The 15559-nt window shown below is 34.8% G+C and overlaps 1 protein-coding gene across 1 annotated transcript in view; it reads left to right on the top strand.

Moving 5' to 3' along the window:
* The window catches only part of LOC120176222 (E3 ubiquitin-protein ligase CHFR-like), a 46407-nt gene extending 42290 nt beyond the window's left edge, over positions 1 to 4117 (top strand). Inside the window, exons 10-14 of the mRNA XM_039182684.1 lie at positions 2057 to 2157; positions 2719 to 2784; positions 2871 to 2958; positions 3634 to 3694; positions 3985 to 4117. Of these exons, the coding sequence (XP_039038615.1) occupies positions 2057 to 2157; positions 2719 to 2784; positions 2871 to 2958; positions 3634 to 3694; positions 3985 to 4117 (449 nt within the window). The remainder of the gene's footprint in view (positions 1 to 2056; positions 2158 to 2718; positions 2785 to 2870; positions 2959 to 3633; positions 3695 to 3984) is intronic.
* Positions 4118 to 15559: the final 11442 nt, after the last annotated feature.

Raw genomic sequence — 15559 nt, forward strand, 5'->3', positions numbered from 1 at the left:
CAAACTTAGAAGGAAGTTTGTTATTTCTTACTAATTAGCAATGTTTTTAAAACCGGACTGAATTTTAAACTGGTGAAGGTACTGGTTCAATCGTGGTTGAACCGGTTTATATAAAATAATATTTTTAAAATTTTACATAATATTCAAAGCAATATATATATATAACTCTTTTTAAGTTCACAATATTAAAAGGTATAAAAATATCACAAGTTATAACATATATAAGTTAAATACCATAATATCAAGAGAAACCAAATGATTCAAATCAACTACAACATAATATTTAAGGTCAATACCTAATGAAATTCATCAACAACTAAATAAAAAAGTACATAATTGATACAAGTATCAATTATTGTAATATTCATTGAAATTGATTCCCTCTAATTCCAAAATATTGGAAAAAACTTCTTCATTAGTTGAACTACCACCGCCATCACCACTTTGAACTTGAAACTCCATAGCATCACTTTGAACTTGAAAGTCCATAGCATCAAGATCTTCATCACCTAGCAATATGATAAATAAATACAAAGTTAAATTTAAATTTCCAAACAATACTTAACAAGTAAAAGTGTAAAACATATTAAATAATAAATATAGTTATATAACTAAAATAAACAAGAAAAGATTAACCTTCATTTTTTTTATGATAATTATATAACTAAAATAAATTTGGGGCTAAAAAAAATCATAACAAACGACGTCGGTTGGTTTAATTTAAAAAAAAAACAGAACCGCCGGTTCCCAACCGATTCACATCGGTTTTGCCGGTTCCCAACCGGTTCTACCGGTTCTTTAGGGTGCGTTTGGTTCACGGAATGTAAGATTACCAATGAGAATATAAGATTACCAGAGAATAAGATTACTGGGAATGTTGTATTTTGTGTTTGGTTTGCTTAGCAGGATTGTAAGATTACCGTGTTTGGTTAAAGGAATAAAAGATTATTGGAATGTATATTTGACCAAATTGTCTTTATTATATATTTGTTTTTTTAACAATTTGGAAATATTATATATTTCTTTAAAAATTAAATTCATAAAATTTATATAATTTTTTTATAAAATTGAAAATATAAAAAGGTTTAATGAAAGGGTTAAAATTTTATTTTAACCCCTGAACTTCATATAAAATTTTAATTATAGATTTTTTTTGTAAATCTAAAATAGTTTAAGGATAAATTTGTAATTTAACCTTCGTAGAATTTTTATTATTAAATGACAGAATAAATATATTTTTGAAAAAAAAATTAAGGGCATTTTAGTCCAAAACGCCGGTAATCCAACAATTCGTAAGGAAAGGAAGGTAATGACATTCCCGGTAATATACCCCAAAAAATCTACTATTGGTAATCTTACATTACCGGGAATGGGATTCCCGGGCTAACCAAACGGGGGAATATGGATACATCTCTAATTTAACCTTCGTAGAATTTTTATTATTAAATGACAGAATAAATATTTTTGAAAAAAAATTAAGGGCATTTTAGTCCAAACGCCGGTAATCCAACAATTCGTAAGGAAAGGAAGGTAATGACATTCCCGGTAATATACCCCAAAAAATCTACTATTGGTAATCTTACATTACCGGGAATGGGATTCCCGGGCTAACCAAACGGGGGAATATGGATTACATTCTCATGGGAATCCCACATTCCCCCATCCAAACACTCCCTTAGCGGTTCATTGCAAAACTGGTTTTGGAGGTTGACCGGACCGGACAGGCAACCGGTTCCCGGTTCAACCGGTCGAACCGGCTGGTCCGATCCGGTTTTGATAAGATTGCTAATTAGTTTACAACCTTTATAGAGAGGACTATGTACAAATAAGTAAACAATCCCTAAAAATCAGTAACTTCCTAAGAATCAGTGACTAAGATTAGATCCTATTTTACAAAGTTACTCCTAGGACTAAGGTAAGAAATCTGTCCTTAATCTTAGGAATTCCAACAGTAATTTTAAATTTGGAATTCCTAGTCTGATCGTCTCGGGAATGTCTCTTGACATTCCAGATCAAACCTCTTTCATTTCTTAAGAATCTTTAATTCATTTTGCAGGTTCGGGATGTGATGGTACATTTTGTGGTGCATATTGGCACGCTCAAAGAGTTACCAGAGGGGAATTTTATCCTGTGTGCAACCATGAGACATTTAGACCGGTACATAGTGATCTGATGTTCATGTCTATTTTTTGTATACAGTTCCCAATGTCACTGTTTTCATTCTTCTCGTAGCATGTGGTGTTTTTTTATGGATGACCGATGTTGCACATTTCATTAAACATGCCTTTCACTACAAGCAAGCTTACTTTGACATTCTGTCCTGCACTTTTCAAATTTTGCAGTCTTTTGAATAAAATATTCCAACATGGGAATTTTTGTCGATCTGAATGAGCAATTTGGTTTGACAATACCCCTTCCCATTTGGAAAATGATCTATGATATTGATCATAGCTCCCTCATTTTCTGTTATCTCCCTCTCTTGGACCCTGCTTATGATGCCTTTCATTTGATACAAGTAAATGGTATTCTTGAGTGGTATTCTGGTTTTTGAGTATCATTATGCCCCACTATAATTGCTGAAACTTAAATTGTTTGAAAAGCTCCTCTTTCACTGTTTGCAAGACTGCTGTACAATTTCACGTTGCCGACATTCTATTTTGGGTTCCAATGTTATGACATACAAAATTTATGACTTTTACTGATAAATTTGTTGTGCAGATATCTCAACACACTATCACTAGGATTCCTTTCTTGGCACACGAAATGAACAGACATGAACAAGATGTATGGTCTTATCTTTAATATATTGTATTCTATTATGCTGCATTACTAGTAAAGTTCTGATTTGGTGCACTTTTCTTTTTTCATAGATCACGGAAAGATGTATTAGACAGTCGGGCAGAACCTTACAGGAAGTTGTTGCAGAATGGATTAGAAAGCTAAACAATAGGGAAATTGGTATGTTAATATTTTATCATATTCTTTTTGCTCCAAAAATTGGATGCTTAATTCTCGTGTGCTGTCTAAGTAACAAAGGTTCTATTGGTACGTCATCTTTATCTTTATCTTTTAGTAATTTAACCTTTCTTATCTCTATTCATTTGTTCCAACCTTTCTTATCTTTTAGTAATATGTGCTGCAAATTACCGAGGAAAAAGTTTTGATTGACTGAAACAGGCTGGTATATTAAAGTAAAAGATCTGGTCCCAGCAGTAAAGTATTAAACGAAATTAAGTTTATACATACTGTTCTTATCAGCATGTAAAAACACTATGGAGAAAATGGATGTCCCTTTTTTCCCATATGTATGGGGTAAGGGGGAGGTAAGATAGTAGGCTGCCCCCAACACCAGGTTGAGAGCAGCTTCCGTAGGAGACCTCCAAATTATGAAATGCCCTCCGTGGGACTTGATCCCACGACCTCAAGGTTTAGAACCTTGTGCTCTACCAACTGAGCTGGATGGTCATTTCTAAAAACACTATGGAGACAGTACTATAAATCATGTACAAACAACACTCAAATAGTTGACCTCAATACTTTTTAAACTTCTATATATTATTGTAATTTTGTTACTTTTGGGTTTCACTTGCTCCATGATTGATTTTCCAAAACTATAATTTTGCTTGCTTGCAGACCGAACAAGGATGCCACTCAATCACGCTGAGGGGATAACTTCAGAAACTCATGTTTGCAGGTAATGTTTTGAGTCAATTAAGATATGGTTTGAAATCTTCATCTTTAAGGGATCCTACACCCTCCGTTGTCAACGATACCCAAAGGACCATCATGTTTCCTGCAAAAGCTCATATTTGGTTCTTTTCATATAAAATAAATACGAATATATGTGACATATTATATTTAGGGACTAGGGTTGACCATCTTTTTGCTTTGAGAATGGTGATGTATGGTTTTCTATTTTGAATGCAGCACTTGATTATAAATGGTTTCTTCTTACTTCAATGCTGATTCAACATGTGATTATAGCGCCTACCACCTGATGCATTGCAAAGGGAGGACTGCTGGTATGGACATGCTTGTCGAACACAACACCACAATGAAGAACATGCTAGGAAAAGGAACCATGTGTGTCGTCCTACTAGGGGAAGCTAATATGTAGGCTTCTTTTTTGTGATGATTAAACTTAGGCCCTCCAAACAACATATATGATCTTACTGCTCGTGTTTCTTCGTTTTGTTTACACAAGTCGGAGGGTATTTTTTGGTCTTTACAGTTTCAATACTGGTTCTGATTTTTAGAACTTCCATTAAATCCCATAATAGTAGTTCCATTGCATTGAGACGAGTATGGGACGTCAGATGGTATTATTTAACATAAGCATGCATGCATGTTTCAACAATTTTCTTCAAACAAGTACTACAACGAAAACAACGTGAGCGGTACTTTATTTATTCATCCAAGGGAAACAGAAGCAGGAAGCAGTGTACTTTCTAGCAGCGGCAGCGGCGGAAGCCTATGGCTCTTTGACTCGCAAATTCTTGTCTCCCATCTCTGTCAACGTAATTAAGTAGAATAATAGAATACAACAGTGTTAATTTTTCGAATAATTCAGGCGCAAGGGATAATTCGGGTGTGCTGTTACTGTCTTTTTTGGTTCCAATAGGGGGTGGTTTCTAATTGAAAGCAGAACTTATGGATATCGAATATGCGATAAGAATGTTTATGGTCTCCAAGTGGTTAAACACCATGGGCTGGAAATATAATCTGATTGTGCAGTTATGGTTAACTGGTAGCTGAATGTATCCATCGCCCCATCGGATTGCTCTTCTATGCTTTTACCTATCGCGTTGCTGTTGCTGCAGGCTAACGTCATCCTTAAATTTGTCCTAGGTGGTGTAATTCTATGGCTGATTGATTAGCAAAACAGGCGGTTGGAAGAATAGTTATTCATAGAGAACGTAGGGCTGTGATGGGCTCTGGCTTCTCTGCTACACCTTAGGGGAGGGCCTTGCGGTGTCGATACTACCCCATCTCCTATAGTTGATTTAAGTTGTCTGAGTATCGATACTCAAAGAGGGGTATCGATACTACCCCTTCTCCTATAGTTGATTTAAGCTGTCGAGTATCGATATTGCGGGGATAAGTATCGATACTGTTGAAAATATTTTTTATATTTCGATATAACAAATTAAGTTAAATGAATTTTAAGATTTTACAAATGATTTTACAATTTTATATTCGATTCAATTAACCGAATATCAAATTATTACTCTAAGTTTTTCAAGATCAATTTTAATCCTTACTAAATGTGTAAAATTGTGATTTGTACTTAAACTATTTTTGAAACAATTTTCACAAAGTATTTTGAACCAAAAACAAGTCTTAAATCAATTATTCAAAGGCATGCACCGATGCATCAGTACATGCATCGATGCATCAATGAATTAATTGAACATCGAATGCATTCCATGCACCGATGCACTCTCCATGCATCGATGCACTCTGAATATTTTCAAAACATCGAATGCATTTGATGCATCGATGCACAAGCCATGCATCGATGCATCAGGCTATTTTTCAAACATCGAATGCATTTCATGCATCGATGCACACTTGGTGCACTGATGCATCAAGTGTTCCAACGGTCAAAATATTTGAATTTTACACGAATGCACCGATGCATACTTGATCATGCATCGATGCATGAGACGCTCCACCTAGAAAAATTAATTGTTTTCACACTTAAACGGCTCTATTATCCCCACTAATTATCACCAACGTTCAGAATTGATTCAAGGGGTATTTAAACAAGTTCTGGAGCCATTGATCAAAAACAAGAAACATCAAGCAACTAGAATCAAGAGAGAATCAAAGAGAAAGCATCAAACCTCAAGTTTGAGCATTTCAAGCCTATTTTTCATCCAATATTCATTTGCTTTCAAGAACACTTTTGTACTCAATTGTATTTATCTTTGAGTGTTCTTTTCTTTGTTCTAGAATTGTGCAAACATCTTACCTTGTGAGGTTTTCTTGTAAGTTTGCAAATTTGTAATCTTCTCTTTGGGAAAAAGAGTGTTCTCAAGAGTTGGGGTATACTCTTGAGGGATTTTGTAAGGTTATCTCTTTGGCCTCAAAAGAAAGAACAAATTAATGAATTTGTTGGAAAATCCTTAGTGTGGATAGCTAAGGTAGTGGACGTAGACTTTGTTTGAGAAAGTCGAACCACTGTAAATCGCTGTGCAATTTCTTTAAATTTTCTGCAAAAGCTTCCACGAAATTTTTAATTGCCAATTCACCCCCCTCTTAGCCGATTCCGTAAATCGATTAACTCAACAATTGGTATCAGAGCCTCACTCATTTAAAGGTTTAATCACCTCTTGAGTCGATTCGGGAAGAGTTACATCGATTACCAAGTCATCAATGGCCTCCACTTCAAATTACGACTTCGGTCTTGATTCGATGCCCGTCAACAAGCCTCCTTTCTTCAATGGAGCTAATTACGCCTATTGGAAGAATAGAATGATGTACTTCATTCAAGCAAGTGACATGGGAGCATGGAATGCCGTAGAAGAAGGACATCAAGCCTATCACTCATCCAAAGTTGGGAGTGAAGGAGAGACAGAATGTTCCAGCTCAACTCCAAAGCCATCCATATTATTTTTTGTGCTCTTGGACCAGATGAATACGGAAGAGTTTCATCGTGTACAACCGCCAAAGAAATATGGGACAAGCTTCAAGTCACACATGAAGGTACATATGAGGTAAAGAAATCAAAAATTAGTATTCTAACGCATAGCTATGAAAATTTCAGGATGAAACCAAATGAAGACATCAAAGCTGACGGATATTTTTCAACGATTGTCAATGGTCTCAAATCATATGGAAGATCATCTCAATGAAAAGCTTGTGAGGAAGTTAGTCTACTCCCTCCCAAAATCATGGCAATCAAAGAAGACGGCAATCGAGTCTAAGGACCTATCGTCCTTACTCTTGAAGAACTTATCGGTTCACTCCTCACTCATGAGATGATGCTCGAAGATGAGGTGGACCTTGATAAAGTTGAAGAGACACCAAAGGAAAAGGAGAAGAAAAAAATATTGGAGTTGCTCTCAAATCCACAAAGATGAGAGTGATTCTAATAATGATGATGACGAGGAAATGGCATTGTTTGCCAAACGGTTCAGAAAAATGATGAGACCTTACCAAGGAAGAAAATTCAAACGAAACGAAGGCCTCAAAAATGAACCAAAAGAGAAGGACCCAATCTCATGTGGCTACATGGAGCGATGAAGAGGTTCCGATGAAGAGGAACAAGAAGTAGCAAACTTGTGCTTGATGGCATTCAGGGAAGATTCTAAGGTAACCTCTAACTCATCCGATTTTGATGATTTATCTTATGATGAGTTATTGAGGAGTACAATGGTTGGCTTCGGATTATGAGAAATGTTTTTAAAATATAAAAATGATGTTTCAAAATTGAAAAATGAAAACAAACTCATATCCAAAACCAACAACGATCTTGAAAGTAAAATCAAAGATTTGCAAATCAACTAGAAGAGTTTGAAAAGAAAAATTTAGATTTGCAAAATTTACTTTCAAAGATCAATGATGATCATCAAAAAAATTGATGATCTTAAAACTTCTTTGATAAAGTTGGAACAAAACTTTTTGAAAAAGGTGGAAATTCAAATCCAACTTTGTTAGAAAAAGTTTTTAGAAACTACATCATAGAGGTCCCCAAAGAACCTCTAATGGAAAATCATTAGAAGTATGTGGGTTCCTAAAGAACTCATTACTACTAAAGATAAAAATATCCTACACAAATGGATACCTAAGGGGACTAGGATTTGGAAACTAATGAATATGGACCCAAAAGAATTTGGGTACCAAAAATCAAAAATTAATCTATGTTTGTAGGGAAAGGAGCATTGCTACAAGGCACGGGAAACAAATTCAAACTCATGGTACCTTGATAGTGGATGCTCAAGACATGACCGGAGACAAAAGCCGGTTCATTGAGCTTACGCCAAAAATGGAGGAGAAGTGACTTTTGGAGACAATTCAAAAGGTCACATTGAAGGTATTGGTACAATAGGTAATACATCTTCCATACAAATTAAGAATGTTTTATATGTGAATGGATTAAAGCATAATCTATTGAGTATTAGTCAATTATGCGATAAAGGATTCAATGTCTTATTTGAAATTAATGGTTGTAAAGTCATTGACATTGCATCTAACGGATTATGCTTGTTGGTCATAGAATAGGAAACATTTACATGGTGCATTTAGATTCTATTGATATGACTATTATGCCTAGTTGCTAAGGATGAGCATGATAGTTGGTTATGCATAGGAGATTAGGTCATGCTAGTATGAGTGTTTTGCATCGGTTAATTCAAGGAGACTTAGTAAGAGGGTTGCCTAAGCTTAAATTTGATAATGATAAAATCTGTGATGCTTGTGCTAAGGAAAACAAAAACGAGTTTCTTTTAAATCTATTAATGATGTATCAACTAGTAGAGTATTACAATTGATCCATTTAGATCTTTTTGGGCCAACTAGAACTACTAGCTTGGGAGGAAAACAATATGCATTTATCTTGGTAGATGACTATTCTAGATACACTTGGGTTCTATTCTTAAGTACTAAAGATGAAGCATTAGAAATTTCATCACATTTTCAAAAATAATCCAAAATGAAAAATGTTACTCTATCACTAGTGTTAGAAGTGATCATGGAACTGAATTTGAAAATCTTGGATTTATTGAGTTTTGTAATTCTAATGGTATTAGCCACAATTTTTCAGCACCTAGAACCCCTCAACAAAATGGAGTTGTTGAGAGGAAAAATCGAACTTTAGAAGAAATGGCTAGAACCATGCTTTGTGAAAATAATTTGCCAAAATATTTTTGGGCGGAAGCCACAAATACAGCTTGTTATGTTGTAAATCGAGTAATGATTAGGCCAATTTTAAAGAAAACTCCATATGAAATTCTCAAAAATAAAAAGCCTAACATTAGCTATTTTCATCCTTTTGGATGTAAATGTTTTGTTTTAAACAACGGTAAAGAAAATCTTGGTAAATTTGATGCTAAAAGTGATGAAGGAATTTTTCTGGTTTATTCCTTAAATTCTAAAGCTTATCGTGTATTTAATAAAAGAACTTTAGTTGTAGAAGAGTCTATACATGTTGTTTTCGATGATAATCCCCTTCCGAGGAAGGATTCTTCTGTTAATGATGATGTAGGTATTGTACAAGCAAATGACGTTAGACATGACGTTGGAGAATCATCATCAAAGGAAGAAACAAAAGATGAAGAAACTCATGATCCCCTCGAGAATCCAACCATTGAAGAAAGGGAAGTATATTTTTCCAAGAGAGTACAACTATGTCAAGGATGGTGAAATTATAGGTGATCCATCAAAAGGGGTAACTACTCGATCTTCTCTTAGAAATATCTGTAATTATGTTGCATTTATTTCATGCATAGAGCCTAAGAACATCAAAGAAGCATTAAAAGATGAACATTGGATTATGGCTATGCAAGAAGAATTAAATCAATTTGAGAGAAGTAAAGTATGGACATTAGTTGAAAGGCCTAGTAATAAATCTACTGTAGGTACTAGATGGGTTTTTAGAAATAAACTTGATGAAAGTGGTAATATAGTGAGGAACAAGGCTAGACTTGTTGCTCAAGGCTATACTCAAGAAGAAGGCATAGACTATGATGAAACATACGCTCCCGTAGCTAGGATGGAAGCAATTAGAATGTTATTGGCATTTGCATGTTTCAATGAATTTAAATTATATCAAATGGATGTTAAAAGTGCATTTTTAAATGGTTTTATAAAAGAAGAAGTGTACGTGGAACAACCTCCAGGTTTTGAAGATTCAAATTTTTCGGATCATGTTTTAAAATTGACAAAAGCTCTTTATGGTTTAAAACAAGCTCCTAGAGCTTGGTATGAAAGATTGTCAAATTTTTTAATTGAAAAAGATTTTTAAAAGGAAAGGTTGACACTACATTGTTTTTAAAGAGAAAAGGTAAAGATTTATTAGTAGTTCAAATTTATGTTGATGATATATTTGGTTCTACTAATGATGTTCTTTGCCAAGAATTTTCTAAGCTAATGCAAAGTGAGTTTGAGATGAGCATGATGGGGGAGCTCTCATTTTTCTTGGGACTCCAAATCAAGCAAAGAAAGAAAAGATGGCATCTTCATTAATCAAGCTAAGTACGTCAAAGATATGCTCAAGAAGTTTGGACTGGAAAATGGGAAACCTCATAACACTCCAATGAGCTCTTCAACAAAGCTTGACTTAGATGAAGGAGGTAAATGTGTAGATGTTAAATTATATAGGTCAATGATTGGCTCTTTGCTTTATCTAACTGCAAGTAGACCGGACATTATGTTTAGTGTTTGCTTATGTGCTAGATTTCAATCATGTCCTAAGGAATCACATTTACTAGCTGTTAAGAGAATCTTTAGATACCTTAAGGACACTCCTAGTTTAGGACTTTGGTATCCTAGAGACTCTAGCTTTAGCTTGCATGCCTTTTCTGATGCGGATTATGGAGGATGCAAATTAGATAGGAAAAGCACCTCCGGTACTTGCCAATTCCTTGGAAATATGCTGATTTCTTGGTTTTCAAAGAAACAAAATTGTGTTGCATTATCTACCACTGAAGCGGAATACATTTCAGCCGGTAGTTATTGTGCACAAGTTTTATGGATGAAACAACAACTTTTTGATTATGGAATTGAAGTAGGTACTATTCCTATCAAGTGTGACAATACTAGTGCTATTTGTCTCACTAAAAATCCATCCAACACTCTAGAACTAAGCACATTGAAATAAGACATCACTTCATTAGAGACCATGTCACTAAAGAAGATGTAGTTCTAGAATTTGTTGATACTTTGCACCAATTAGCGGATATCTTTACAAAACCCTTAGACAAGGAAAGATTTTGGACACTTAGGAGAGAATTAGGTTTAACTGACCTATCTTCACTTAGTGTTTAAAATAATTTTAGCACTTTTAATAAATCTTGAAAAATGCTTATAATAATAATTTTTGATTGCATTCTTGCTATTAGTTAGGGGGGAGTTTGTGATTCTTAGTGAAAATTAATTTTATGTTCAAAAATCGATTAAAGATTAATTTAATTGTTTGAACATAATTAATTTTTGATATATATGAGTTGCCATTACCATTAGAGCCAAATTATTTAGCATTTTAAGTGTTTAAAATGGATTTTTGACATTTTTGCGCTTCATGCACCGATGCATTTAACAATGCATCGATGCATCCTTGAATATGCATCGATGCATAAGACCATGCACCGATGCATCCGTCGGGTTTTAGGTTAAAATGCTTCATCTTCTTCATTTTTCTAAAAAACCCCAAAACTCTCTAAAACCGACCGTTCGTCCCCCTCTCGTCCTAAATCTCCATTTTGCTCAAAACCTTTGGGAAATCATCGGATTCTTCAAGATTTTTATCCTACAAACCTGCTACAATCATTAAATCGCTCAAAACATCTCTACATTCCCCTCAATCCGAATTTTTTCAAGGTAATTTTTCAAAAACTCTATTTTATTAATTTTTGAACTTAGGACTCGTTTAGATTAGTTCTAGTTTGAAATAATTATCGGGCATTGGTTATATGATGATTCTAAACTAGTTTCTACAACGAATTTCATCAAAAACGCATAATTTTTCAATTTTTTTTTTGGAAATTTTGAATTAAAAAAAAATTATTTCGAAAATTATTGATTGAATTGTGTTGTTTTCATGAAAACTATGCGTATTATGATATTAATTTTAAATAGGTTTTCAAAACTTTGCCCATTAGGATTTTGTTAGAGAACCTTGAATTATTGAGGACTCATTTGAGTTTTGGATTTGAATTTTGTGCATACATGTGTTTTTAAATTGCAGGTGATATTTCTTTTCCGATTTCCCTAACCATGTCTAATCCCAAACGCCCTAGGTCATCCTCGAGTCGGTCTCACCAAAACCGTCCTCCCGCTCCTAGACCTCAAAATCCATCCAATATTCCTTCATCCCTCATTAGTACTTGTTTTAACATGCCTGAAAACCGTAGGGATGAATTGTACTCTAGGTACATGAACTCCTTCCAATCCTATCGTATTAGGGAAGAGCGTATTCCTTCTCTACAAGCTATGATAAAACTTGAATTTGAATACCTCTCAATTCTTCGCCGATGGAAGTTTGATAAACTCTTTTCTCTTCAACCCATCGTCTTTCACCAACTTGTCCGCATCTTTTATTCCAATGCGGTTTGTATTCAGAACACAACTCAGTGCGGTACTATAGCGATTAGATCCTATCTTTTAGGACAATATGTCACTATTACTTCTGAATTCATCGCATCTCATTTTGGTTTAGATGACGAGGGTTTATTTAATGAGAAGGAAGATGTGGAATATCCATATCTTCCTAATGCTAGTGTCAGTACCTTTAGGTCTCACCACGATCGATTTCTTCACTTAATGATCTCTTGGTGGTTTAGACCATCCGCAGGTCGGTACTCCACACTACGTACTACAGACTTATGGTGGATGCACTGTATAAAGAACAAAAAGAAAATCAATTTTCCACATATTGTCTTTAGCGCGCTTGTCGATATCATAAACATCATTCCCTCAAAGCATGTAGAAACCCTACCTTATGGTTGTCTACTAAGCAAGTTGTTTATCAAACTCGGCCTAGATGTCTCCCTTGACAATCCTATTCCGCTCCAAAACCCAATCAATATCACATCCTTAAAGAAATCGGATTGGAAATTGGATGAGAACACCGGACTATGATCTTTTCGACCCGGTAAGCAAACCCCGGGAGCTAGTTCTTCACGAGCTGCTCCTAGTTCTTCTCGTGCTCCTCCTCCTCCTCCAGCTCCTGACGCTGATAATGATCCAGAGCTTCAAAGGCTTATGAGAGATATTGATGAGGAAGTACCAGCTCGGCAAGATGATCAAACGCCACCTTATTTCCAATCTTTTCTAGAGTCGTTTGATCTGCGTTTTACTTCCATGGAGTCTACGATAACTGAGTTTCAGAGGGAGATGCGTGATCGTATGGATGCTCTTACTCTTGAAGTTAGAGCTCATTATCCTCCTCCTCCTCCCGATTCCGCTATGGATGATTAAACGTTATTTGATGATATTTGTTTTTAAACTTTAAGAACTTGGATTGTTAAACTTTTTGATTTGAATGTTTATGTTTGTTTGGATTATTGGATGCTTAAATGTTTGAACTTAATTTTAATATATTTGGTTTGAATTTTATTCATTTTGCATCATTAGATATATGACCAATTATTCCATTTCACATTTTATTATGAATATTGTTTATGAAAACTAATGGCTAATCTCTCTTTTGATTGTGATCTTAGCAGCTTATTATTAATATATCAATTGGCTAATGTTTTTCAAAATTCTTGTTTAAAACGTTTATATAGAGTCTTTTTGATTTAACAAAAAGGGGGAGAAAATTTAAGATGTGCTATATAGTAAGGGGGAGTAAGTTTTTCAAAATCGATTTCAAAAATAATTTCTTAAACAAATCTTAAAATTACTCAAATGTTTTGTTATATCAAAAAGGGGGAGATTGTTGAAAACATTTTTGATATTTCGATATAACAAATTAAGTGAAATGAATTTTAAGATTTTACAAATGATTTTACAATTTTATATTCGATTCAATTAATCGAATATCAAATTATTACTCCAAGTTTTTCAAGATCAATTTTAATCCTTACTAAATGTGTGAAATTGTGATTTGTACTTAAACTATTTTTGAAACAATTTTCACAAAGTATTTTGAACCAAAAACAAGCCTTAAATCAATTATTCAAAGGCATGCACCGATGCATCAGTACATGTATCGATGCATCAATGAATTAATTGAACATCGAATGCATTCCATGCACCGATGCACTCTCCATGCATCGATGCACTCTGAATATTTTCAAAACATCGAATGCATTTGATGCATCGATGCACAAGCCATGCATCGATGCATCAGGCTATTTTTCAAACATCGAATGCATTTCATGCATCGATGCACACTTGGTGCACCGATGCATCAAGTGTTCCAACGGTCAAAATATTTTAATTTTACACGAATGCACCGATGCATACTTGATCATGCATCGATGCATGAGACGCTCCACCTAGAAAAATTAATTGTTTTCACACTTAAACGGCTCTATTATCCCCACTAATTATCACCAACGTTCAGAATTGATTCAAGGGGTATTTAAACAAGTTCTGGAGCCATTGATCAAAAACAAGAAACATCAAGCAACTAGAATCAAGAGATAATCAAAGAGAAAGCATCAAACCTCAAGTTTGAGCATTTCAAGCCTATTTTTCATCCAATATTCATTTGCTTTCAAGAACACTTTTGTACTCAATTGTATTTATCTTTGAGTGTTCTTTTCTTTGTTCTAGAATTGTGCAAACATCTTACCTTGTGAGGTTTTCTTGTAAGTTTGCAAATTTGTAATCTTCTCTTTGGGAAAGAGAGTGTTCTCAAGAGTTGGGGTATACCCTTGAGGGATTTTGTAAGGTTATCTCTTTGGCCTCAAAAGAAAGAACAAATTAGTGAATTTGTTGGAAAATCCTTAGTGTGGATAGCTAAGGTAGTGGACGTAGACTTTGTTTGAGAAAGTCGAACCACTGTAAATCGCTGTGCAATTTCTTTAAATTTTCTGCAAAAGCTTCCACGAAATTTTTAATTGCCAATTCACCCCCCTCTTGGCCGATTCCGTAAATCGATTAACTCAACAGATACCATCACACTTTTTTGAATAAGAAATTTATGAAATCTAGAGATATTGCTGAGTGACCCAAAATATCCTTAATTCTCCAATAAGATATCAAGTGAGAACAATATTAACAATGTGAATTTTCACCTAGAAACCCTATAACTTTGGGAATCATAAAACTTACCTTTTGTGACGTTCGGGAAATGAATCGAACACACGAACTGCCCTAGTAACAGAAGAAACGATTTTATGTTAGGATATCTTGCCAAACCCAAGGTAGTGCACTAGGCATTTCTTTGCTAATTGTGTGTAGATGCCACAAGGATCGACGGAGCAAGTTAGTCGGACGCATAGTTTTCGATGTAGAATTTTGGAACTCCACCTTAGGTAGGGTAGAGGGCTGCGTGAGCTCGAGATATAGCCCCTCAACCACACCACGATGCCTGCATCTGTATGTATGATTTAGTGTAGCATACTCGTATGCTAATAGTTATGTTAATAGCATGTGCATTAGGACGCATGTAGTATAGTTTGGTTATTAATGTGGCACTGAGCTTGAGAGCTCCTCATTCAGAATTTGTTTTCGCGCCCAGGTTAGTAGAAGGAGCTTTTGAAGGAGCCATAACCTAGATCACCCTGCACTCAGCCGGCAGCTTTTGAGTACGTCTCAGATTTATGTTACTGGGCATGTATTGTATATGGACCCTTATATGTTCGATTTGAAATGATATGTTTTGGATACTTAGTAAATTTTAACTTAAATCATTTTGGGGCTCCCGTATTTATAAAACAAGTAT

This window comes from Hibiscus syriacus, unplaced genomic scaffold (genome assembly GCF_006381635.1).
Source record: "Hibiscus syriacus cultivar Baekdansim isolate YM2019G1 unplaced genomic scaffold, ASM638163v2 tig00112231_pilon, whole genome shotgun sequence".
Taxonomy (NCBI): domain Eukaryota; kingdom Viridiplantae; phylum Streptophyta; class Magnoliopsida; order Malvales; family Malvaceae; genus Hibiscus; species Hibiscus syriacus.